We start from the raw sequence: 24192 nt of genomic DNA on the forward strand, positions 1-24192 counted from the left end.
AAAAATTAGAAAAGGCGATTCTCACGAAGTTCCCTTAAAATAAATTGCTGTTAAGAAACGCGCGGGCATTTTATCCTTATTATATCTTTTCTTTACTTATATTTACCCTTTTTTTTCTTTGTTCCGGCGATTGTACGTAACACCTCCTTTGTCGCACCAGTGGCACTCCTATCCTCATCCCGCTCCATCCCAGGCTCTGCTATGCCACCATCATCAACACCGCCTCCCTCCACCTCTACAATCCCTTCCCCACCGTTCATGCACTCCGGTCCCATCGACCTTTCGCGTGGACTAAATGATGGAAAAGAAAGGGAGGAAAAGGGCAAGGCAGTAGCTTAGCGGCGTACTTCATCCGTCTTCTAGCCGCTCCTGAATCAAAGCTATCTTTCTCGCTCCCCCGTTTCTCTCATACTTTCCTTTAAAAAAAAAAGACACTGCGATGTCTTATCACACACACACACGGCGTTTCACTACTCCTTGCGCTTCTTCTCTAGCGAAAACGGAAGCTTGCTCGTTGTCAGCAGCAATTCGTCGGTGTATGGAGGAAGCTCTGGCGCCTTCTGCATTTTCAAGCCAGTCACAACTTCAATCTTTTTGGCTGTCACGAGCAACGTCACCTTGAAGTGCCCAACTACCTCGCCGTCCTTCTCGTAGAGCACAGGGTACGGAACAACGGCACTATGTTTTACCATCTCCGATAGACCGAGGCGAGCTTTCTTCGTCTCTAAGTTGCGGAAGGCAAAAGGAAATGTTCCATATTTTGACTCAATCTCTCGCTGAAGCTCACGTGCCGACTCCATCTTCATGGTGTACTTGCTGTCCAGGGCTACCTTGAAGACGGAGGGACGAAGATCCCGCTCCTTCAGTTTGCCCTTTCCAGAGCTCATGACAATGTCCAATGTCCACACCTGCCCAGCTTCCAAAGTGTAGTCATGGACAAGATGCTCAGCCACCTTCTTTTGGGGAATACAGCGGAAGCTGTCCACAATGTAGCGCTTCAGCATGTGCGAAAGCACTCCCTCCGCGGGTGTTACGCCGTAGTGAGCAGCAGCTTTTTCGATGACCTCTGTTACCTCATACACATTTGTGCCTGGACGCATCTTGCGCACAGCAGTGTTAAGGATCTTGTAAGCAGCTGTAATTACCTTCGCTGCCTTCTCATCCGAACCAAGCTCGTTGTTTTCCGTCACCTGTACCGTATGCGCTACCTGAGCACAGTATCCATCAATGTGAATGCCCAAGTCAACGTGTACAACATCACCAAGTTGCACCACTTGTGAGGCTGCATCGTCACCGGGAGATGGGCAATTGTGCGCCACGCAGTTGTTCAGCGAAATGCAAGTGGGAAAGGCAATACCCTTCTCTGTGCCCCTAAACATCGTCCTCAACTTCTTCGCGATCGTTTCATCACCCAGTTTGCACAAGTCGTAAACCTTTGCACCAGGTACGATGGCGTCAAGAAGAACCTGCAGCGTCTCGTTACACCAGACAGCGGCCTTCTTGTACCGCATCACGACATCAGAGTTGTTGATAGTGGTATCTTCTTCTTCCTCTTCGGCCTGTTCATCCACGTCTTCCCATTCCTCAATCTTCCCCTCCTCACCTTCTGGCCGAGACATCGCTTATTATGGTTTGGTAATAGTGATAAAGGCACAAAATGTTTACTAACACCCGTGTGACAGATATGACCCGTGCTCCTCAACTTCAAAAAGGAAAAAACTGAGCAGAGGCAGGGTAGGAATAAAAGAGAACAAACACCGAAAGAGAGAAGGGTCAGTGAACATAGTATCATCCACACGAAGGCCACAACACCAACAGCAAAGTCAATGACAGCAACCAAAAACAAAAAACGGACAGATACCCTGGGGAGAAGGAGGGGGAGTCGCTCTCTTTACAACAGTTAGAGGAGGACAAGAAGTGGCACCTTCGAAAATCACCGGGGAAAGTTGCAAGGAAAGTGCAGCAGATAGGGTGGGGCCAGACCCTCTGCACATCCGATTAAGCACCAGAAGAGCCAACAGTACGCCCCTCACCACGGGGCATTATCAACAAGTGACAGCGTCCATGTTCAAAACTTGCCAGAGTACACTGAAGTGCAAGATCGTGAACATTTAAAAATAACAAAAAAGGCGCTGCGAAACAATATCTCAAACGATGAAGGGCAAAAATGACAGAACCTTGGTTCAGGAATGCGGGACAAAAACGTACAATGATTATTCGACATGTGTGGGTGTCCCCCATGTCGTCACCGTCGCAACTGCAGCACGGGTCGGTGCACCATGACACGTACCTCAACAGTCTGTAGCGAAAGATCACATTAGAGAAGTTCAATCAGACAAATTGTAAAGTGAGAGAATCTTAGCAACCTCATTTGTCATGAAAATTACACTCTCCCTCCTCAACCACCACCACTAAAAAAAAAAATACGAAAAATGCAAGATTATCCGACAGAACAGCACCTTCAAGCCACTTCATGTGGGGGAGCGACGTATTGTGCAGCAAAGAAGATATCAAGTTCAAGGAGTGTTTACACAAAGTAAAAGGCAAACGTACATAACGCAAATCACAGCTCAAAGAGGCTGAACCCTTTCCTAATCGTATATTAAAAAGAGGAGTGCACACGACAGCATGGCTGAATGTGCCAATCAATGCAGCAAAACATTCGCTTCCCTTCCACCTCATTTCGTAATATCACCGCAGCCTTATTCTCTAATGATTTATTAATAATAACATCCATTTCCTGAGGGGCACAAACAGTGCAGATATGTAATTTACCAACCCTTCTATGAAAACACGCAAGAATTTGTTGCTGGGACCCTCAAACACAAACATGATCGACACAACGCCACTCGGTGAGCCAACGGGCACCATTGCACTGCAAAGTCAACCGAAGACCACCGGAAATCATCACAAACTATGCACAGCGTGGACAAATGCTCCGTATCCAGTACGAAAGTTGGGAGCAGCAGTAGCAGTGCCTTCGTATTTAATCACGCCCACCCTCACCCTCTGAGATTATTCCATTCCACCGCACAATGTGTTGTCGGCATATAGCTTGACAAAACAGGACCCCATACCCTTGCCAAGTGCAGGAAGACTTTCACCAAAACAAGTAACCAGATGGGTGGCTCATGTCCCACTGTTTTAATTCAACTCCCATGTGGGTGCGATCAGCGACTCAATATCATTGTGTGAGGTCCGCAGCACAAGCGGGTTTCCATGCAACACATAAAGGCATTCTTACATTAGACGCCCGTAAAATGAGTGGTACGGCACAAAACACAAATTGTTCAAGAACTAGTCCACCTTAAGAGTATACACAACCCAACCACGCTCTCGACCGTCAGTCATGTCTACCAGAGGTCAACCGGACTCAAAAAAAAAAAACGTCCCCTCCGGTGAGGCACCCAATGTCCAGGCAAAAACAAGAAAAAAGCACACCACAATTATTCGAAACGATCCACATGTAAAAATGCCGCGGATCCTCACCCGAGGTTAAAAGTTGAACGCTTCATCGTCAAGTCCAGGTTTGGGAGGCAGCTGCGATCCGGCAGAATCTGATCCGGGAGGTCCTCCCCCAAAAAACAAGGTCGTAGATGAACTAGCCCGGTCCCTTCCTAGTGTAGCTGCAGAAGAAGCTCCCTCGCATCCACCAAAGCTTGTCGTACTGACACTTAACCTGCGTGCAGCACCGGCAGCATGAAATGGGTTGTGAGGCTGGCCGGTGGCGATACCCGCATACATTGCCGTCGCTGTACCCCCAGCCTCCGCCGCACTTCCTGTGCCAGTGAAGTAAGGATGCCGAAGACACTGCGTAGCTGTTAGACGGTCACTCGGGTTAAACTTCAACATCTGTTCCATTAAATCGATGGCGTTTGGTGGAGCACCAGCCAATAACTGTCGTAGTGGTGTTGGAGCCACCGTTGGAAAGCGCATATTTAGGCGACGCAAGAGCTGGTAACCTTCATCCCACTCTGCGGTAGTTGGAGCCCCAAGAATTGAACAGATCTTGAACAGTTGGTCATTACCTGACGACCCCGGAAAGAGGGGTCGGTTCAGATAAAGCTCAGCAAATATGACACCGCAAGCCCATATATCTACAGGGGAATTGTAGTGAGTGGAACGGAGGATTATTTCCGGTGCCCTGTACCACCGAGTCGACACATATTCCGTGAACGGTGGTCGAGAACGAATTTCCTTAGCTAATCCAAAGTCGGCCACCTTCACAACATCCCCCTTCGTCAGCAAATTTTCAGGTTTCAGATCGCGATGCATGAAACCGTTCTTGTGCATGGCCTGTACCGCTAAAAGAGTCTGGCACATAATGCTTCGGATTTCCCGGTCATTGAAAATGCTTTGAACACCTCCCATTTGTTCGGACCGCATCCGTTGAATCCCAAAGAGGTTCATTTCCATATACTCAAATATAAGAAAGAGTTCGTTGTTCTCGCGAACAACCTCCCTTAGCTTTACGATGTTAGGATGGTGCACCTTCCTAAGAAACTGAACCTCACGTAGCTGTAAACACTCCTCCCAGTTAGAGAAACGTTGCTTCATCTTTTTAACGGCAACAACTTCTCCTGTGCTGGTGTTTTGGGCCTTACTCACGACACCGAACGAACCGTCACCTAGCTGACCCAATATCGTATACCGATTCATCCCCTCCGCACTTTCGTAAAGCAGATAACCGAAAGAAGTTTATCACTCACCTATTACTGCCCTGTATGAAGTTTTATCTCTATTAAAATATGTGTTACCTTTCCTTCCCCCCTTGGGTATCCCTGACAGTGGGGGCCACCTTTTCGTATTTCCCTCTCCTACCTCCGATAGTATACGGACCAGCGTATACGAGTTGGAGAATGTCACTAACTTAATGCGTATATTATATAATAACCAAACACAAAATCACTCTGTCAAGTAAAAAAAAATTAGAAAGGAAGAGGAGGGAAAAGTCAACATGTGTAACAGGGATTTGGAAGGCAGGACAGAAAACACAAAAACATGAATACGTCTCCAGGAAACCTTGACAAACGTACCCCGCGCTGCGAGGAAGTAACCACGCCAGCTTCAGTGTTGTGAATTCAAATAGAAAAAAAGAAAATTAGGAAGGACAAAAAAACATCCCCTACCCCTGCCGACTCCCCTTTCCCCTACCTTCACAATCGCGCACGCAAATATCACCCCTGATCGTCGCCACCCTTCCCGTAACATCATACATTTCACTCGCAACAATGATGACTTGTAAATAACGGAATAACATGCAGGAACATCGAAACAGAGCGTGATAGGCGCATAAACATAGTCGTAAAACGAGTTGGATATTCACTTCTTCGGCTGGGGTTTCGCGGATCCAAACGGTTGTCCGGCCTTCACTCCGCGGAGATGGATTCCAAACGCCCGTTCCATCTTCACAAGGACGCGCTCCTCAGGCACAGCCTTACCGTTTTCGTACTCAGTCACCACACCCACTCGCTCAGCGATTTGTTGTGCGAGCATCTGCTGGGTCCATCCTTTCGCTTGGCGTGCCTTCTGGATTGCTAGGCGAAGTCCATTGTCCACACGCTTCACCTTCAGTGTCTCGGTATCCTCATCCAACCGTTTTGCGTTTGCACCTGGTCCTCCTTTCTGCACGTTGGAGCGGAAATGCTCCTTCTTGATTACCTCCACATTGCCACCCCTCTGCAGTGCTCGGTTCGCCTCCGCTTCACTTACACGAGTCGGCCTCTGCTGAGTGTTTTTCCTGTTGTGGATGTTAAACACTTGCGGCTCCCAGTCCTGGCCCGTCATGATTTGACCGCGAGCCATCTTTTAGTTTAACACTATAATTAAGAAAGACCCCTTCACTTTTCTAATTAGTGCTGCGTATTTTAAAAGCGAAAAAATTAAAAATTAAGGAGGTTAAAGATGTGGCAGGGACGGTAACTGACGACGAGCCAAAAAAAAAAAGACTCGCACAGCTACTGCACCCACGAAACCTTAAAAAAACATTCCTAAACAGAGCTTTAAACGCCACACGCACTAACATAGGGCAGCATACATCAATTGCTAATTATCATTTAAGTGAACGACAAAAAAACAATGAATCGCTAAAACATTATCCCCCATAAGTCGGGAGTAACAAATAAAAACCAGCAACGGCACATTCTATTCCTAACATTCAACAATAGTGTCCATGCATACACTCCAAACTGCAAGACTACTACTTACCTACGCTAAAGAATTAAAACAAACGTCACCGTGCTAAGAGAAATTAATATGCATCAAAGCCACTTCCACAGTTTGCTCTCGTTGCCGCTCATGATAATCGTGACCTTCTTGGCCTTTTGCCCTATTTTTTTTTTCTTAAAACAAACATATATCTCATCAAAGGCAGGTTCCCCCGCGCGCACCGCGTCCGTGATCCCGCACCCTACTGAAAACAGAAGATGACGGTACAACGTACCTCAATGAAATCACTAATTCGATCTGCGCCACTCCACATAAATGGGTTTCAGCGCATCCACGCCGGAAAGTACACCAGCACCAGCGATACCGCGCAGGATGTTTGCACCAGCGCCTCGCATCAGGGATGCAGCTCCCTCCTGTTTAATTACCTGCAACATACAATCCATCGAGTTCTTGTACTTCACAGCAGCACCTGATGTCATCATCATGCGCCGGCGAACGGTGTCCAACGGGTAAGAAAGAAGCCCCGCCACAATAGTCACAGCCCATCCAAGGAAGAAGTTTACGATGAATGTGTCCACAGGAAGCATTGGCTGAAGGGTGTCGTAAAGTCCAAAGTAGAAACCACGGTACACAACAATACCAATACAGGATACCACAAAGCCACGATACAACCCAGCGATGCCATCACTCTTCCATGTCTTGACATAGCAGTCCACAATACCGTTAAATTGGCGCTCCCCACCACCCTTCACAGACTTCGTGTCGTTAGCGAGACGGGTACGGACGTAGTCCAAGGAATACACAAAACAAAGAGATGCAGCACCAGCGAGACCACCAGATGCCATGTTACCCATAAACCACTTGCCATAGCCATCCTTCTCCTTTTTGTAGTTGAACATCCTCTTAAATTTATCCTTAAAGGCGAAATTCAGCGCCTGAGTTGGGAAGTAACGCAGAACATTTGACAGGTTACCTCGCCAAAGCGGATACACGCCCTCCGTGCTGATGGTGCGCCGAAAGCAGTCAACGACACCGTTGTATGGCTTGTCCAGTCGGCCTTGCTTCATCATCTCTCCCTGGTTCTGTACGAGCAGTTTTACTCTTTCGATTGGAGCAGCCGCCGTCTTGGATAAACCGGCAGCGACACCACCAATCATAAACTCCTCAAGGAACCCAAGTTTGGGGGCCGGTTCCCGCTTTTTATCCGTCATCCTGATAATGCAAAAAGGTGTGCGATACTTCCTGAGAGAAAATATATATAGCAGTAAGGAATTATTTAGCAAAAAATAATTTTTTGCGATGAGGGTTAATAGTTTAGTAGTTATCGATGATGTACTTACAGAAATTCTTTATTATGCTAACATATCTATCTTTCTTTTTGGTGAAAGAAATTTAAGCAGTTATAATTGACTCCTTCTGTTGATTCCATATACCCTTCTTGACGCTGAGTGTTTTTTTATTTTGTTTATCACCTTTTGCATCTTTTTTTTTTGTAGCCACGGGACACCACCAAAATATTCCTGTTATTAACATCAAAATCATTGAGGAAGGACGAGTAATCTACACTATATATGCAAATCTTGGCTCAATGTTGTCATTAGTCATACGGTCCATATGCACCAGGCCCGGCTAGTCGGGCCGAAAAATACGTGCAATTTTCTGAACCAATCTTCCTGCACGTAGACGCATGTCCCTTAAATGTTCGTATATCTACGTATACATGTATATTTGGGGCACTTGATATTCGATGCGTTACAAGGAATTCCTTGTTTCCTCTCCGTTTAAATGCCTACGAGAAATGAAAAGTAGATTGGGGGAAATACACACAGCTGCTTTGCCTAAGTTTTGCCTTGTTTTTCTATATAGTCTAAACAACAATACTTTAATTCATGCCTAAATATCCATTTTTATGTACCTCATTGCAAAAGATGAATCAATCTGAAGAAAAAAAATGTAAATATGAAAGGGATGTGAGAAGCCACGCTGACACAGGAAAGTAACAAACAATTTAAGAGGAAGGCACCAAGTGCATGAGATAAAATGTTTAGATATAATTTTATATCAAGATGGAGCACACATGCGCAAATGGCAACTACCTCGGTTGGTCAACAAAAACTCTCTTACGGAGAGTGGGCGACAGAAGTCACTTCTGAGAACGTGAAAACGGGAGAAACAATGCGAAATTGCGCTCATATATACAGTTCCGTGCTCATATGCATACGTTTAATACGTTATTCGTTTTTCGTCTCACTTGTTTTCCAAATTACCGGCACCTACGATGTGTATGAAAGAGAAAGTCAAAAGAACTAAGAAAGAAAAATCCGAAGATGGTCAAGAGTACTTCGGAATTAAAATCATCGCATAGCGAAACTCAAGCACTTCGGGACCCCCATTTAACAAAGTTCGTGTAGTTGGCCAGGCGACTATCTCAATTCTGACTATGCCTTCCATACAAATCGCCTTTAATTTTCTTTTCACCCTTTAATATGAAAGTTACCATCAATCTTAGATATAGCAGCATCAGCAGCAAACGGCACGTCCAATATATCAAATGACCGATTATTTCTGTTGCACTTAAAATAAAGAACGTCAGTTGTTGTTTCAATCGCAGCAGGACAGATACACGTTTTCTGACACCAGAGCGTCCAGTGAATTAACTGCTTCCACCACGCGTGCTTCATTGATCACGATTAGTTAAGTGTGTGTGGGAAAACGGTAACCTTAGGGTTCATGTCTCCGGTAGCTGAACCTCAAATTTTTCACTTATCACCTACTACACAACTTCACATTTTAAACATAGTCGGTGCTCGCAGAACTATTTCCGTGATCTTCTTTTTACTATTCTTTCCCTATCACATTGATTCGTAGAATGCGTTTAAGTCACCCCAATGAATAAACTCAAACCTTTCAAGTGTCTTAGAAACCGGAGAGGTGATCTCACACCCACGACTACATCCCACTACAGGTGGGGAAAGCCTCCTTTTAGGTGTATCTACAACAATCTGAAGATCCAAACCTACCCCCCAAGTAAAACCCTTATGTGACAAAAACAAGGTCCCTATACGCATCAGAAACTGCATAAACCAAACGATGTACCGCACAAGTTGAAAGTTCTAGCTTTGTACCGATATATCATCGTTACTGTTATAGCAATTAGATCCGTGAAAGAAGTTCAAACTGTATCGAGCGTCAAGAAGTAGCGTCCATAAATGGAAATTATAATAATATACGGCCAGTTGTCACCGTGCGAAAACGCAACTCATATATTAGCACCGCTTCCAAGATGGAGATGGTCTGAACATGGGGAACGACCCTGACGGAAAGTATCGTGAGGTTCCAAAGCCCATCAGGGCTAAACCCCGCAGTCCATATACTCGACTCGGTCACGGGGGTGCATAACGAAATCAGCATCACCACCGTCCGCAACAAGAAACCCCTACGGATACCTTTCACAGAGTAAATAAAATTCTCTAAACAAAATTACCTTAGGATGTTGTGTCACAAAAACAAATTAAACCCAGCATCCACTAGGCCTCTGCACCTTTTCCAGTAATATATCGGATGAATCGGAGCGCTGAGTCGAACGCGGTACTCTAGGTTAGGCATTTCATTTCCTCTCACGGTACCAACGCCTTGCTTTTTTTTTTTAAAATTCATTGCTTTGTGGCATGCGAGGCGTAAAGCTCAGCCGCCGCTCTCTTAGAAGCGGTCCTGCCTTCATTAAGACATTTGGTGTGTCAGCGACATTATCCGTGCTTCTTTCATCGTGAAATCTAACCGCAGTCATAGTAGCAGACAAATGTCTTCCTCCATTGCTAACAGGACCTCCATATTTATTTTTTATTTAAAAGCCTTTAGTCTGTAAAGTTACGCTGAACTCCTGACAAACAGCAGCACAATGAGTATGATCTAACAATCCACTGGACAGAACAGTGGCAGCACGCTCCACATGTCACTCATCGAACAATGACCGAATTTTCCATATTTCTATCCCCTCTAAATTCACATCACTGAGTTCATGTTTTTCTCAAACATTACTCAACATGGAAACAAATCCGCTCCACACATCATTTTTTTCTGTTAACGGCAGCAAACAAGCGACAATGATTATTACCCGAAGTCGGTAGTAAAACAGTGTCCATGGCCCTAACGCATAGCTTTTCATGCGACCATCCAGCCTTCCGTACCATAACTAATACCCTTCAGACACTCCAACGGCGATCGAGCACAAAACTATCCTTGTTCATGCTCCGACACGCATCCGCTGGCAATAACAACCAAATATCTTATTGATAAAACCAGAATTTCCATGAAAAAAGAGATAATCCATAGAGGAAAGTTGGTTCACCCACTGGCATCGCACTTTCAGATTTTGGTAGGTTGACGCAGTATTGCTTCAAACAATCACCAATTCCCTGGACAATACATGCGTCATTACATTTTATTTTCGAAGTTCCCACAATGGTATAAAGCCACAGTTTTCATTGACCCACCGAACCGAGAAAGAAAATCATTTCGGTACCGCCTTAACGATGAACGTTTTTCTCTTTCTTTTTTTTTTTTAGCAATGCCCGAAGAAACCTCACTCTTCTATACAGCATTGTTAGCTGCATAGCGGTCGATGAGACTGTGAACGCAACGTTTCCCGCAAAGATATCGGCACACGTCCATTTAAAATAATATCAAGTCAGCAGCTGCTGCTGACACTTAAACTCCCGATTCCTTACAAAAAAAAAAGAGAGGGAAAAGAGAAGTTCTCTCTCTCTCTCTCTGTGTGTGTGTGTGTTTCCTAGACCTCGAAAGTGATCACCAAATCGTCAACCTTAATTTCCCATATCCTGCCTGTCCCACGGCGCATCCGTTGGTTATGCCTCCCTACACACCTGACAAAAAGCAACCACATACCCCCTCGAACTTCCTATCTTTGTAGTTTCATGAAGGTTTCCGACCTATCGCCACAGTTGTTTTACCCCGGCCCCAACGAATTGTCAACATTGCTGGTGGATCACCATTTTGAAGACTACCCATTCTCGCCGTGAAAGCAGTCCTAATTGTGGATAAAGCAAGAGAGGGCGCACACCCTGAACCCGCCGGTGACGTGCCTCGTCATGGCTAGCCCTCCCATACCAACGCAGAAACCACAACAGGGGCAGCCGACGCATCGGCGCCCACTGAGGAGTGGTGCGGCCGCACCACCTGCCGCTCGTATTGGTCCTCATGAGATAATAAGAGCCACCCCTCCCCGCGCCCCAAAATCAGTCAGTACACGTGCCTTCGCATTGTTCAATACAACGCCGCTAATTTAGGTGACGTGACCGCTGGTCCAACGCCCCTGTACAGTTATTCCCCCTCGGCAGTGCTTATCGCACCCTCGCGGGAGCCTCCCCACGCCGCCGCCGGCGAATGCATCCGGCAGCCCGGCTGTCAGTTGTAGCACGTACCAGAACGCGTTTTCAGTTTCGTTGCGGCACCATTTCTCCGCAGCACGTAGTGGAAGAAGTGGAAACTCCTCACGCCAGATCCCCTCCATGGCTACCCACGACCATTCCCTACATTGTCAGCCTTTCTAGAGGTAATTTCCGCCTCCCAACCTGGCACTACTTCTCCCCATCGTCTTGTTTTCAGGTGATCGCATGCAACCACCCACCGGTTCATCCACTAGCGTTCTGTTGCAGCCCCTGGGGCGCCGTCGGGTTACCCAGCTCCGCACGGACGCGAAAAGAGACATGATGAAGGGGAGTGGGTGCGGCTCCTCGTCCTTTTGACGAGAGTACGCGCACTTGGCGGTACCATAACACTACTGGAAGACAATATGCAAACTGTCTCCAATCCCCTATATACCCGTATGATCACCCCTTCAACAACACACTGTCCACGAAAATATTTCGACTACTGGTAACTCAATGGGTGTGGTAACGTTTCATTGAAATCGCCGCACCGGCTTCATGATTCCGACAGCCTCCAGGAACTTATGCACCTCCTCTCCATGAAATAAAAGGTCTGATTTAATTGCGCGACGTGAAACGTATGTTGGACAATAGTGTTGATGTGAATCTGTCTGGTGTCCGCGGTTCATTCGTGTGTCGGCCTCCTGCCCCTCAGCTCAAATCTCTCCCCTAAACACACACTGTGATATGCTCCGTGGCGCCTCAGTGGATTGCTATGTGCGTAAACGTTTTCTGGCATATTATGTGTCACATATTGCTTTCCATCAGCCCTTTAATCTTGGCTTAACAATAACGCTTGCTCATTCGGAGGAGCCGTATCGTTACAACGGTTCTGCCCCCCACATTGTACAGTATCATGTTTTAACTTCCGTCTTGAGGTGAGTGAAAAGCACGTACCGAAGCTGGGCACAAAGATGCTGTATTAAATTTGTTTCTTCTACTTAACACTTTCTTTAGGGGAAACAATTCTATAAATAATCTCTGCTTTTGTTTGACACTCATTATAACACAACGTCGCGAAGTTTCTGCCAGTTCCTATGCCGTGCATGGTGTGCACGATTCCTGGCAGTCAACACTGTGCACCCAATCCTATGACGTGGATGCTGCACTCCTGTGTTGCAGGCCGCTACGTTCATAGAGGGCGCCATCCTCGTTTATGCTCTATGATACGCCTGCGATGATATAGCTCAATTTTCGTGCAGCGGCGAGTGACCAGCGGCCACTTTCCCACACATCCCGACTCTCCACGTCGATGCAGATTCTATCGCTATGTCGGCAACCTGAAGTCTATTTCCCCCTTTTCTGCATCTCGCATGTCACCATTCCACGTACGTATTGAAACGTTACTTGGAGTACCTTTTGTGCTCCACCAATCTCCGCTCATTCTCCGCCAATGAGAAAGGTGAACGGGAGCCGCCTAGGGTGTTCCAGCAGCCTGAACACCGCCTTTGTTAGGTTGGATGCAACCAAGTGCTCCCGAAGCCGCAATACAACAATGTACAGACTTCGTGGTGTGTGAACGATGATGCTTCCTTTCTCTTGTCGCACCACCGGCGTCATGTTACACACAAAGAAACCGTGCTGGACGTTGGAGGTTCCATTTCCGCAGACATGTTAAAAAAGGGAAGGAACTTCATTTTAATTATTAACAGAGGGGTGCCGAGTGCCGTAACTTTTCCATACCCTATGCTGAACTATCCATTTTTTGAGAGTGGTTCGTCTAAGCGAGCTGCTGCTCCTCGTTCTGTTGGGAAGGAGGCTGCGGAGAGGGTGGGCGCGTTGCCTCCATGAACTTTACGTATTTATTGCACTGTCCTCTGTTTTGGTCCACTTTGTGAAATGCGTCTGAGGCACTCACCGGCTCGTCGGTCGTCATATGTTCTCGCAGTGTTTTCTCTCCCATATTCTTCGGGGCGGTATTGCAGTGAAAGTGCCATGCAGGACGCGTGTCAGAGCAGTGTTTGATGTTCCGGAAGTCTTCGGAGTTAGAGGGCAAATGCTCCTCTTCTCCTTCCGTGCGGCGTGATTCTCATACCGAGGCTTCCACTAAGCAGGCTGCAACTTGTCTGCTGACTTTTTGGTTTATTCTTTTCCCATATTTCAGTGTTGGAGTGTTTCTCTTGCCACCCTTGGGAGTCGGGCACAGTCATATGAAGGCACTTGCTTCGGCAGCCAAAGGTGGTTCCGTTTGTTATTTGTTTGTGGGGACATTTGTCTCCCTTACCTTTTCGGCCACCTCTTTTCCCATGGAGTAAGGCCTCTGGTATTGTCCTGCCCGATAATCTTTGCCCCGTTCGTTCCATCATGAATAATAGCTGCAAAAGTGTGTGTCTGTACGGCGGCGGATATTTCTCCAGTCCCCAATCGCTTCGGTTGCTTTTACTCTTCTGAAGCACGGTTCAGAGGCGGTTGCTCAGTGCACTTCCATGGAAATAGCGCGCACAGACAGGATATCAGTTGTTTGTCTGAGCTGACGTGGGCATGAAACAGTATCATGTGCTGTCTTTTGTCGGCAGTGACCAAATGTGTCAAGGCGAGCCTCGGGGAATCGTTTTGCTGTTCCTGTTGTGGCTCCTACTTTCCGTGGGGAGGGTAAGCGGAAGCGAGCGTGTCAGTTCAAGGAATTGGAGAAGGTGCACTGTTACGCGGACAAATTCACGTCCGGGAATACTCCAACTAACAACCACACACGCACACTGCTCTTCCACCTGAGGCTGTTACGCCAGTTCCCTTTCAAGTGGCGTTGAGCTGATCAACCTCTGCTGCAGACGAGATATTGCTCTGAAACAAGGGGCAGGAGACGATCCTTTCCCTAACCGCCTGTCTCAAAGAGCGATTTGCCTTTCCGGAGGACCTAACCTCATTTCGCTCACTCTTTGGGAGATGAGTCGGGAGTCTGCCTTGGCACCACCACTGCAAAGTAGTTTTGACGGGTCTTGCGTCGTCGATGGGTCCGCCTTCGCGTATCTGGAGTCCCTCCGAGGATTCCGCATATCCGAGTGCAGGTCTGTGGCGCGCCCCAGGGCGAGTTCATGTGGTGGCGCTTCCGCTGAAGCCTAGTGTTGCTGCGGGTGGGTTGCAGGTGCTCAGTTTTCTTTTCCGGAGGGAGGCATCTGGTCGTGGGGCCTTTGCGATTTAGTGTTACGGCCGGGCTGTACAGTGTCCTCCCCGTAGACCGTAAGGACATCAAGCGAATCTTTTTTTTATGTTGTTGCCGGTGCGCGGAGCTTTTGCCTCCATTCTGGTTATGTTGCTTATAGTTCTTGGCCGTGAGGTGGCGGCTTTCTTCGCTTGCGTCGTCGGCGTCTCAATCGGCGCCAAGTGCTATTCGCGTTTCTGAGGATAGAAGATTGCCCTCATTGTCTCTTGAGCCGCTTCCGTGAGAGGCGCGGCTGCCGGCCACGGAGAAGTGTAGAGACTGGCTGTGCCCGCCGCGATGAGTGAGAATTGGCAGTTAATCTGTAGCTGCTCTGTACGGTCCTGGCGCTATTTGAGGTATGGGTCCGTTGAAATTGAAGCATGTAGGCTTTCGGCCTTAAAATGTGTTACCCGCTTTTGTGGGAGGTGTTGCCGTGGGGCGAAGAGCGGCTTGCTTTCGGGGAGGGCTGCTTCAGATAGCTATCTCTAACTCCTTTGAATTTTCCAATGGTCGTTTTCGTCGGTCACTGTCATCGCACGGTCGGCTACGCATCTTCCTTTTCATTTGTCGGATCTCGCTGCCACAGATCTTTTGCGCGGTCCCCTCTTGTGGTTTTAAAGACAGCGATTGCTTGTCGCACTAGTTGCCATTATTGTTGTTTTGGATGAATTGTACCGCACCCTCGTCCAGTCCTTTAGCACGCCTCGCTGCAGGTTCTTTCACTGCTCTTCGCCCACCTTTTACGCTGAGGTGTTGGTGGTGCGAGGACAGGTTGGTAATTTGACTCCTAGGGCGTTTTTGTCCGTTTTCAGTGCTCTTCTGCTGCTACTTCTCATGGCGTATATACGGTTGCTGTCGCTTCTTGTCCCTGCTATTCCTGCGTTTCCGACTGCCTTTCGCTGACTGTGCGTGTGCGTAGCATCCCGTATCCTCTGAGACTATTTTAGGGATATAGGAACTGAACCTTCATGCAGCAGAAGGCCGTACCCCTTCCACAGTGTGCTTCACGGAGCTTCTTCATGTGACTCTATATCTTGCACTTCTTCTGGTGAGCTGCGGTTTCAGAAAGGTGCTCGTGCGGCCCCTCCCCTTTCACTTCGTGATATCGTGTCCGATGCTTGGTCTTTTCTTTTTGATTGCTAACCGCATATGTTTTTGTTTCCTCCCTTATCATACCCCTCGGTGACTCGATATTGTGGGGATTTTGTTTTGTCTTAGGAAAATACCAAGAATATGCTTCGTCGAGCATGCCTTGCTGGTAGGGTGAGCGCCATCGCTACCCCTGGGTTTGCTACTTGTAAAATACTTTCAAGTATTTCCTCCAGTGGGAACGACAAGAAAAGCACTAAGGCTGGACTGCTGTCTGGAAGTGGAAGTGAAGGACATCATACTGGTCCTATTCCTGGCGCCACTGGGAAGGATAATCGACAGGGCATATATTCTACAAGGGGTTCACCTTCCTATTTTGAGAAACGCTATCCCCGAAAAGAAGGCGAGTTGGTGAGTAAGCAGGTTGTGGATCCAAATGAGCCAAGAGATCGCTCTGATAATTTGAAGGCTCCTGAGTTTGATACTTCGTTAGGCAAGTTTGAGCAAGCACCATACTTTACTGGAGGACCTGGTACCATGAGGTACAATAACTATGTGCGGGAACCGGTGGATAAAGAAGGTGTAGATTATCGTGATGTTGTTCCACTTCCGCCATTTGAGGACCATCACCCAGATTTCTCGTACGCATCGGCGACAGGAAAGCGCGAGGGGGACATTACCCTTTTAGCAAACACTGTCGTAAACTGGGAGATAAAGGCCGCTATGATGTCTCTCTATCGCTCTTGCCTTAAGGGGCTGCCAATGGTTAAACACTACTACTGGTTGCTTACGCCACTGCCAGAGATGAAATCGAAGATACGAGAGCGTTTCCTTCAAAATCAGCACACGAAAGATCCTGATGCTATTAGACATTTGTTACATAATGGATGGATGGAATACCAGGAGGTTATTTTGTTTAGGCGAACGCGGGCATCGGTTGCCAAATTTTTTGAATGGGAAAGCCAAGACGAACTTGTGCGTGGCTACACACGGGAGGAGGGGAAGATGCAAGAGGAACGCGCCTTCTGGAACGGAGAGGAACAACGAAGGGAGGGCCCATATGATGGACATTGGTCTTGGCTCGGAAAGGAGAGCGAAAAGGAGTTCGCTAAGATTGCAGGTAGGATTCCCATTTCGTGGTCGACGTCGAAAGGCTACTTTGAAAAAGGACAAGCTGATGGCACCAATTATTGGGAGAAAAACCTGGATTACGAAGGTTGGTATATTAAAAATGTGGACCCTGATCGCCAGAACGCAAGGCGTGAAATGCAGGGTTGGATTGAAAGCGGGTATAACCAACCGAAACATTATGCTAGCAAAAACAGACGTGGGTATCGTAGACTTGTTAAGGACATTGAAACTATGATGGAAACTTCGATGGAGGATTTATATACAAAGAACAGAGAACAGCTGTTCCAATACCTTATTAGGGAAACACATCCGGAATCAAATCGTATTAACGCGGAACGTGTTCTTGCGAGACAAGACGATGACTTTTACTCTACGAGGTTTGATGAGTACGAGAAATACCTGAAGCAGGCAATGCGTGAGATGCCCAACCCGCGCTTATGGAAGACCGATGCTTTTTACTTTCGATTACGGTACCTGCTTGCTCCCCTCGAATACAACTGGGCAAAGGTTCCTATTGGTATATCGCAAGAGAAGTTGTACAACGAATGGATTTCTGACAACACCAACTACGCAATTTTAAGCAGTGCAACGTTTTCAAATATAAAGAACAATAAACTAAAAAATCCAATGGCCAGAACCTGGGCCGATTTTTACAACAATTACGATCCAGATGTCCCGGAGACGCGGAGACTTCCTTGGTACCATCCCGATTTTGACTATGATCGCCGGCACAAATGGGATGAAAGGTGCATGCGAATGAAGCGGTGGGTTCAGGGGGGAACTATTGACGGCAAGCTGCCATACTTCGACAGTATCATAGCCGAGTGGGAACAATATGTCAATCGTCCTGAGCGATTTCGAGCCTCGGATAGTGCTGAGCGTCGGTATGCCGCCCCAAGAATGGTTCAGCTCTATCGGTCGTTGAACCGGTTAATGGATGTTGCCTTAGTAAATCAAATGAGGGCTGTTGTGGAGAGTAGTATCTTAAATACTCAAGTGGAGCTATCACGTGCCTCTGTTACGGACATCCAAAGGATGTTGACATCCGTGGATTTCACAGACTTTCGATTCGTGGTTCCAACTATCATATATCCGGATGGGGTCCAGCAGCCGGTGGTAGGATTAGACGGAAATGCGGTTGTCTCGCAGATTTAGGAAACGTGAATTTTTATTCCTAGTTTTGTAGTATGTACGGCGAGGGCGCAAATATAGGGAAGAAAGGCGATAGGTAGGAAGGGCTACATTTTTTCTATTTTTTTTCCCAAATATTTTTTCTAAATCTTCGCTTACGTTCGTTACGAATATAACTGCATATACGTATGTGAGTGGGTGATGATTTTTATTTTTTTAAATATCGTGGAAGATTCACTTAGCAACGGTGTCCAGACAAAGGGACTATTTCCCCTTTCTTTCCCATTTTTATTATTACATCAAGTGGTTGTGTATAGCCCATTTCCGTTTAGATTTAACCTATTCCTATACGAGGTGTGCAGTGTATGTTCATATATATTTTTTGCTTGCTCTTCGATTCAAATTTTCTTTATTCTTTAATTGCTAGTAGGTTGCATTGCGTTTCTGAATCTTTTTTTTTTGAAGGTGCGCTCAGTAGAAGTCAAATGCCTAAAGTAAAGAGTGGGCCTTCAAAGCGCGTGACGTCCCGTCAGCGTCACAAGGTAGAGCGGAAGAAAAGGGAGCATAAACGTGATCTACGTAAGGCTGCCAAAGCAATGAAAAAATCTGGCCTGGGCCCGAAAAGGACGAAAAGGACTAGAGAGCTGGCGAGGTTGGCACTGAAAGTCTCAAATGCTCATCCTGACAAAGAAAGCATACTTCGACGAGTTCTTCAGGTCCGTGAGGAGGCCCGCGTCGAGCGGGGGAGACAGAAGGGCAAAAATAAAGAAGACAGTGATCATGAAGCTGCTAAAAATGTTGGGAAGTCGACCCAGGTAAAAGAGGGTAAGAAGTGCTTTACATTCATACCCGTTTCTGAATCCAATAACTTTTCTTATCAATTTAACAGAACCTTGATGGAATTGGTTTTCCCTACCTCCGAAACGTCTACCGAGGTACCTTCTGTCGCCTACGTGGTGACCCTCGACGCTCGATGTGCAGTCCAGTGCTTACCGTGGGGGCTTCTTGACGCTATCGTGCGCGAGGGCAATGCGTACAGGAACGCTGGGGGAAAAAGGAAGATACTAGTTCTATTCGCTCTCACCAAATGTGATCTTGTGTCGGTTCATGCGTTGATCAGCCAGATTTCTTTGTTGGCGCATGTGTTGTCCGAGCAATACATCGGTGTCAGTGACGGAGACGATGATTTGAATATTGGTGACAGCATTTATTTTACGTTCTGCCTGGTTTCGAATCGGTTTGAAAAAACCGTTCACCATCTGAGTACCCTTTTGAAACGGTTTCGTGCAAGCAATGAGTGCTCGAAGTATAATAATAAGAGCAATCTCAATGGAAAGATCTGTTGCTTCGTTATTGGTCTTCCAAACACGGGTCGGCGAACTTTGTGTCGCATGCTTTTCCAACACGACGACTCCAACACAAGTATCGTCCCAGTATCCGCTGCTCAGTTGCAGGTTGTAAATGGCCCCACTAATGAGTCGTGTGAGGGTCATGTGAAGTTTGCCTTTCCGAATGCAAAGGAAGTTACGGTGCTACAATTTCCGGAGGATGCCACTTTAAAGCGAGAACTATTCAATCTTTGCGGAAGTGAGGTTATATTTAAGCCTCAGACCTTTATTGAGAGCTTGGCTGACCCCGAGGTTGTTGGTCACGTGCTTTACGAAGCCGTAATGAACAAGGATGACCTGGCTCAGGGGTTCTGTCAACCTAATGAATGCAACAGCGACACTACGAGTGAACGGAAGGAATTCTATGCTGCCAGACGCTTTTTTACACGACTGGGACAAACAGTGCGGAGGGAGAAAGGGTTTTACGTATCTCCATCACTTGTTTCTAACGCGGGAACAATGAGCAGAATGTGCAGCAGCTCCTTGACGGCTTCTACGACCTTCACCTCTTGTCAGCAGAGCACACAGAATGCCCCTCCTGACGCATCATACAGTAACGCAACCCCTAACAGGCTTGTAAGAATTTCCTCCGTTGTTTCCAGAAGAAATGGGAAGAGGGGATGTGCAACTCCTATGAAGCGCGCTGATTTTCGCAACGTGTTGAAACTGGGGGCACGCACGTTTATCCGTGAAATCCACCATGGAAGGAATGTCCCGTGGGCAGTGATGCGCTCTCCGTTGAAGGATTGCCTGACATTGTCGGATGTGGAGCGCGCCTCCACTATTTTTAACCTTTCCCTGTGCCTTGGTAAGACTGTCGGCTCCGCCGAGGATGCGAAAAGCCCTTCTGAGCATCTCACCGCGCTGTTGGATCACGTTGCCTCCCAGATGAAGCAGTATCTGGTGTTGCTGCCGAACAGCGTTGTCGAATTTAGTCCCAGTTCTATTGTGGCTCCTATCCATAAATTGGGTTTCACTCGAGAGAACGAGGGAGGATCAAATGGTTGTGGGGATGAGGACGAAGAAATTGAGGATTATTGTGAAGGTGAGGAAGAGTGTGAGGATGACGATGAACAAGATGAAGGGGGTGATGAAGAAAATGAAGACGAGTCGGAGGAGGGAGAGGATGATCGATCTTGTTGAGTGGACTGCACGGGTAGGGCATATAACAGTAGCGTTTAAGTGGGATAATAAGAAGGGAATTTAAAATCCACCCCGTGTTTTCAAATGCAATTGGAACTGCATTAACACTATGCAAAAATATTCATTTTCTGTTACTATACTAGTTTCACCTCCTGCTTTCAGCAAAAAATTTTTTTGTTTCCTTTATCCCAATATCGTTGTGTGGTCAACTTTGTCTCGTTCCGGTACGGGGGAACAACTGAAGGCGAGGTGCATGGCAGAACATGCTTTTGCGTCCGAGAGTAAGTATGGTCGTAGGCTGAATATGTATTTGTGTTACTGTTCCTCCGAAGAGGCAATTTTTCCTGCGACTGCGTTACGCTTGCACACCCAAACCTCAACCGGTTGGCAATCTGCCAGGTTGTGTACATATCCTCAAGAACTTGGACTCAGTTTCAGTGGCGAAGTGGAGCTGGATTATATTCGTGTACTTTGTCACGAAAGCAATATACCAACACGCATTGAAGTCTTCGTTGCTGAGGCTAGTGATGGGAGCACAAAGTTGAATGTGGTTACGCCCTACGAAAACAGCAACTTTCAGCGGATAGGTTATGTGCACTTTTCTGCTGGGAATGAAAGTGCAGTCGGTATCCGTGAACTTAAGACCATTAAAGTGTGTCGCAAGTGCGTTTTCGTAAAGTTTTTGATACTAAATCCATATAGTTCCAGTTTCAATACCTTTAATCAAGTGGGTATCATTGCCATGACGGGCCACGGGCGGCTTGTGAAGAGTATACAACGTGAATCCACAAAGCGCATTTGCGTGGTTGGGGAAACGGTGGAGGCGCCGCTGGAGAAGATGTTGCCACCGATATTAAATAAGTTACCATCTGCTCCTTCGGGATCCGATAAGTTCGGGGAGGTGGACGCCGTAACGAGACGCCGCCTTGCGGAACTTCTTCGTGTAAAAGAGCATGCAGTGATGACCGAGGATTATGACCTAGCTGGAGCGTTGAAACCAGTGCTGGCCACTTTGGAGGATGTTGGAAGGGAGATTTACGCATTAGAGCAGCGGAAAAATGCTGCCGTGGAGGAGGAGGACTATGCTTCCGCGAAGAAGTTAAGGGATGATATCGAGGGTATGCGGAGAACCGCCTACTTGGTCTCGATAAATCGGGTACACACGATTCGTAGAAGGTCAGTCGACAACGCAGTGGAAGTGCGGAATATTCAACACAACAATATATGTTCAGATGAAAAGCAAAAGGAAGAAAATCAATGCGGGGGTCTTTCACCACCTCCAGCGCCTAGGGTGTTTTCACCTTCGACGTTTGATGAAATACCTGTAGGTGGTGCTGGATACTACCGGCTCGTTGACGGCGAAACGGGTGGAAACGACCGGGACCACGGTATTGCGGATGTCGTCGGTGATGTAGATGCACTTTCTGCATGTGTCATTCGAGGGAAAGAGAAATGGGAGGAGGCACTTCTTCGTGCAATAGTAACGATTTCTGGTTGTCAAAGTCTTGAGCTTGACGTAGAAGACGAATCGGTTGCGGAGGGAAAGAGATTCGAGAAGGTGTTCGGGTCTGTTTGTTGTGGCTGCTTATTTGGGAAAAGGGGGAAACTTCGGGAGGCAGCCATTCGAGCCATATGCACCCCATCTGTTTTTGTTTCTCTTTTGGGCCACGCGGATAACATTACGGAAATGCTACTTTCGTACGTGGTTCTTCCCACTCGTGGCCTAAACGATGCGACTACGCCAGTTGTCATCGCTTCTTGTGACGCGGTTCATGCAATTGCCGAACAGTTAGAAGGAGTTCCCCCGTTATCATCTCTGAATTCACACTTATCACCAGTTTTGTCGGCTCTAGTGGCCCGCTTAGGTGACAGCAACAACCGTATACGGGAGCGCGCAGAATCTGCTCTTCTATCAGTTGCCAAATCAGCGCTTGATGTCGTTGTGGTGGCCCTGGTTAGCAACCCCCAAAGGAAGAAACAACATACGGTGCCGCATAGGGTGCACGCCTCGCGCATAGCTGTGCTGAATAACCTGGTAGATATGTACGGTGCCGACGGTGCAGTTTCAACAAATCTTGAGGCCCAAAATATTCTTTCAGAAGTTGTGCTGCCCTGTATGCAGCACTCTAGCGGTGAGGTGCGGGACGCCGCAAGTTCCCTCTTTGCTAAGTTATTACTTGTCGCCCCCAGTATTGCGCAAAGGAGTATCGGAGTTCTTAAACCAACTCAGTGGAGTGCCGTCGAACATTATTTGTCTGAGCTGACGGGCGGGGCGTGCGATGGGGGATTTTCTCTGGAGGTTGATACCAGTGATAGATTGCTCCCAGGGACCGGATTTGTTCCGTGTGCGACGCCGACTTCTGCTGGATCCGTAACAGGAAGTGCCTCTGCAGGACGTGACGCTGCATCAAAAACGTGTCATTTTTGTGGAGAATTCAACGAAGGGTTTGTGGAAGCCTCTTTGGATATTCACTTCATTCGCGCGTGCCCCATGCTTTGCCCATGTCCTTTGTGTGACCAGGTTACCGAAATCGCAACGTTGCAACAGCACCTCACTGGCGAATGCGAGAACCGGCATTTGGTTCGTGAATGCCCGAGATGCAAGGAGGCGGTGCGCGTAGAGGATATCGAGAGACATATTGCAGCAGAGTCCTGCATCAAAGCAGTCCCCACGCACAGCGTTTGTCCACTCTGCCACGCGCGGTTCAAGGCTGGAATGAAAGGGTGGTTAACACATTTGGCAGCGCCTCCAGGTTGCCCAAAGAACCCCAAAAAGTACGATGGATCAGGGCCCATTACCGAGTAGGTGGAGTTGAAGGGTGAAATATGTGATGATTTCCTATTTTGTGATTGCTTGCCGACCACATCGGGATCCCGCAGAGCTTCAGTTCGAGGGTACTGAGGGTGTACGCGATATATGCAAATACTCGTGCTTTGCGTTCTCACGGAAGGTGTGGTCATTAGACCCGTGTTTCTTGCTACTTTATGAAAGTTGAACATTGTTTGTTGAAATTACATACATAAATGGGGGCGATAAGTCAGTCGCCGTTAATTTGTTCTTGGAACGCCCCGCGGAACGCTTGGAATTCGTTTAAGGTGAGGACCACTATTCTCTCACTCACACACACTTATGTATTCCCATTGTATCAAGTTATTTTCGCTTCTGGTCTGTGGGAAAGGGAAGTGTTCGGGGATGGAGAGGGGCCGCTTCATTAGACACCGCATCACTGCTCTCGAGCCACACCGCCTTTCTCGCGGCAGCTTCCGACTGTTCGGTATTAGGCGGTGTCGAACCAACCCTTTCCACCTGTCCCGCTTACGCCATGCATTTGTTGGTATGTGGTGGAGATGTACCAGTGACGTCCTGGGAGGAGTGCGGTGTGCGATGTCTCCAGTCTGTATTACTGCGTTTTGTGACAGGTGGTGTTTTTTTACCATTTCCTTTTTCTGAGTTTGGATGGTACCATAGAATGGCCACGTCAGGGTCTCCCTATCTTATCCTACTTTCTACAAGTTTTACACTCCTGTTTCGCTTCTCGGTGTGGGGGCTCGGTGC

General features: G+C 47.4%; 12 protein-coding genes across 12 annotated transcripts; 4 read left to right on the forward strand and 8 right to left on the reverse strand.

Moving 5' to 3' along the window:
* Nucleotides 1-470: 470 nt before the first annotated feature.
* Nucleotides 471-1619, reverse strand: TbgDal_X17950 (aminopeptidase, putative; the record flags this gene model as incomplete). The annotated part of the gene is made up of 1 exon (XM_011780654.1): nucleotides 471-1619. The coding sequence occupies one exon, from the start codon at nucleotides 1617-1619 to the stop codon at nucleotides 471-473; it is 1149 nt and encodes a 382-aa protein (XP_011778956.1).
* A 748-nt stretch (nucleotides 1620-2367) lies between these two features.
* On the reverse strand, nucleotides 2368-2682 carry TbgDal_X17960 (hypothetical protein, unlikely; the record flags this gene model as incomplete). The annotated part of the gene is made up of 1 exon (XM_011780655.1): nucleotides 2368-2682. The coding sequence occupies one exon, from the start codon at nucleotides 2680-2682 to the stop codon at nucleotides 2368-2370; it is 315 nt and encodes a 104-aa protein (XP_011778957.1).
* Nucleotides 2683-3495: 813 nt separating this feature from the next.
* Nucleotides 3496-4659, reverse strand: TbgDal_X17970 (protein kinase, putative; the record flags this gene model as incomplete). Its single annotated transcript, XM_011780656.1, has 1 exon — nucleotides 3496-4659. The coding sequence occupies one exon, from the start codon at nucleotides 4657-4659 to the stop codon at nucleotides 3496-3498; it is 1164 nt and encodes a 387-aa protein (XP_011778958.1).
* Nucleotides 4660-5322: 663 nt separating this feature from the next.
* On the reverse strand, nucleotides 5323-5805 carry TbgDal_X17980 (hypothetical protein, conserved; the record flags this gene model as incomplete). Its single annotated transcript, XM_011780657.1, has 1 exon — nucleotides 5323-5805. The coding sequence occupies one exon, from the start codon at nucleotides 5803-5805 to the stop codon at nucleotides 5323-5325; it is 483 nt and encodes a 160-aa protein (XP_011778959.1).
* A 650-nt stretch (nucleotides 5806-6455) lies between these two features.
* On the reverse strand, nucleotides 6456-7379 carry TbgDal_X17990 (ADP/ATP translocase 1, putative; the record flags this gene model as incomplete). Its single annotated transcript, XM_011780658.1, has 1 exon — nucleotides 6456-7379. The coding sequence occupies one exon, from the start codon at nucleotides 7377-7379 to the stop codon at nucleotides 6456-6458; it is 924 nt and encodes a 307-aa protein (XP_011778960.1).
* Nucleotides 7380-11571: 4192 nt separating this feature from the next.
* TbgDal_X18000 (conserved hypothetical protein, unlikely) lies at nucleotides 11572-11898 on the forward strand (the record flags this gene model as incomplete). Its single annotated transcript, XM_011780659.1, has 1 exon — nucleotides 11572-11898. One exon carries the CDS (start codon nucleotides 11572-11574, stop codon nucleotides 11896-11898), a length of 327 nt encoding a protein of 108 aa, XP_011778961.1.
* A 1702-nt stretch (nucleotides 11899-13600) lies between these two features.
* TbgDal_X18010 (hypothetical protein, unlikely) lies at nucleotides 13601-13921 on the reverse strand (the record flags this gene model as incomplete). The annotated part of the gene is made up of 1 exon (XM_011780660.1): nucleotides 13601-13921. One exon carries the CDS (start codon nucleotides 13919-13921, stop codon nucleotides 13601-13603), a length of 321 nt encoding a protein of 106 aa, XP_011778962.1.
* A 563-nt stretch (nucleotides 13922-14484) lies between these two features.
* On the reverse strand, nucleotides 14485-14802 carry TbgDal_X18020 (hypothetical protein, unlikely; the record flags this gene model as incomplete). Its single annotated transcript, XM_011780661.1, has 1 exon — nucleotides 14485-14802. The coding sequence occupies one exon, from the start codon at nucleotides 14800-14802 to the stop codon at nucleotides 14485-14487; it is 318 nt and encodes a 105-aa protein (XP_011778963.1).
* Nucleotides 14803-15987: 1185 nt separating this feature from the next.
* TbgDal_X18030 (hypothetical protein, conserved) lies at nucleotides 15988-18129 on the forward strand (the record flags this gene model as incomplete). The annotated part of the gene is made up of 1 exon (XM_011780662.1): nucleotides 15988-18129. One exon carries the CDS (start codon nucleotides 15988-15990, stop codon nucleotides 18127-18129), a length of 2142 nt encoding a protein of 713 aa, XP_011778964.1.
* Nucleotides 18130-18470: 341 nt separating this feature from the next.
* On the forward strand, nucleotides 18471-20636 carry TbgDal_X18040 (hypothetical protein, conserved; the record flags this gene model as incomplete). The annotated part of the gene is made up of 1 exon (XM_011780663.1): nucleotides 18471-20636. One exon carries the CDS (start codon nucleotides 18471-18473, stop codon nucleotides 20634-20636), a length of 2166 nt encoding a protein of 721 aa, XP_011778965.1.
* A 109-nt stretch (nucleotides 20637-20745) lies between these two features.
* Nucleotides 20746-23442, forward strand: TbgDal_X18050 (hypothetical protein, conserved; the record flags this gene model as incomplete). Its single annotated transcript, XM_011780664.1, has 1 exon — nucleotides 20746-23442. The coding sequence occupies one exon, from the start codon at nucleotides 20746-20748 to the stop codon at nucleotides 23440-23442; it is 2697 nt and encodes an 898-aa protein (XP_011778966.1).
* A 308-nt stretch (nucleotides 23443-23750) lies between these two features.
* Nucleotides 23751-24074, reverse strand: TbgDal_X18060 (hypothetical protein, unlikely; the record flags this gene model as incomplete). The annotated part of the gene is made up of 1 exon (XM_011780665.1): nucleotides 23751-24074. One exon carries the CDS (start codon nucleotides 24072-24074, stop codon nucleotides 23751-23753), a length of 324 nt encoding a protein of 107 aa, XP_011778967.1.
* Between the last annotated feature and the right edge of the window lie 118 nt (nucleotides 24075-24192).

Source organism: Trypanosoma brucei, chromosome 10, assembly GCF_000210295.1.
Source record: "Trypanosoma brucei gambiense DAL972 chromosome 10, complete sequence".
NCBI lineage: Eukaryota > Euglenozoa > Kinetoplastea > Trypanosomatida > Trypanosomatidae > Trypanosoma > Trypanosoma brucei.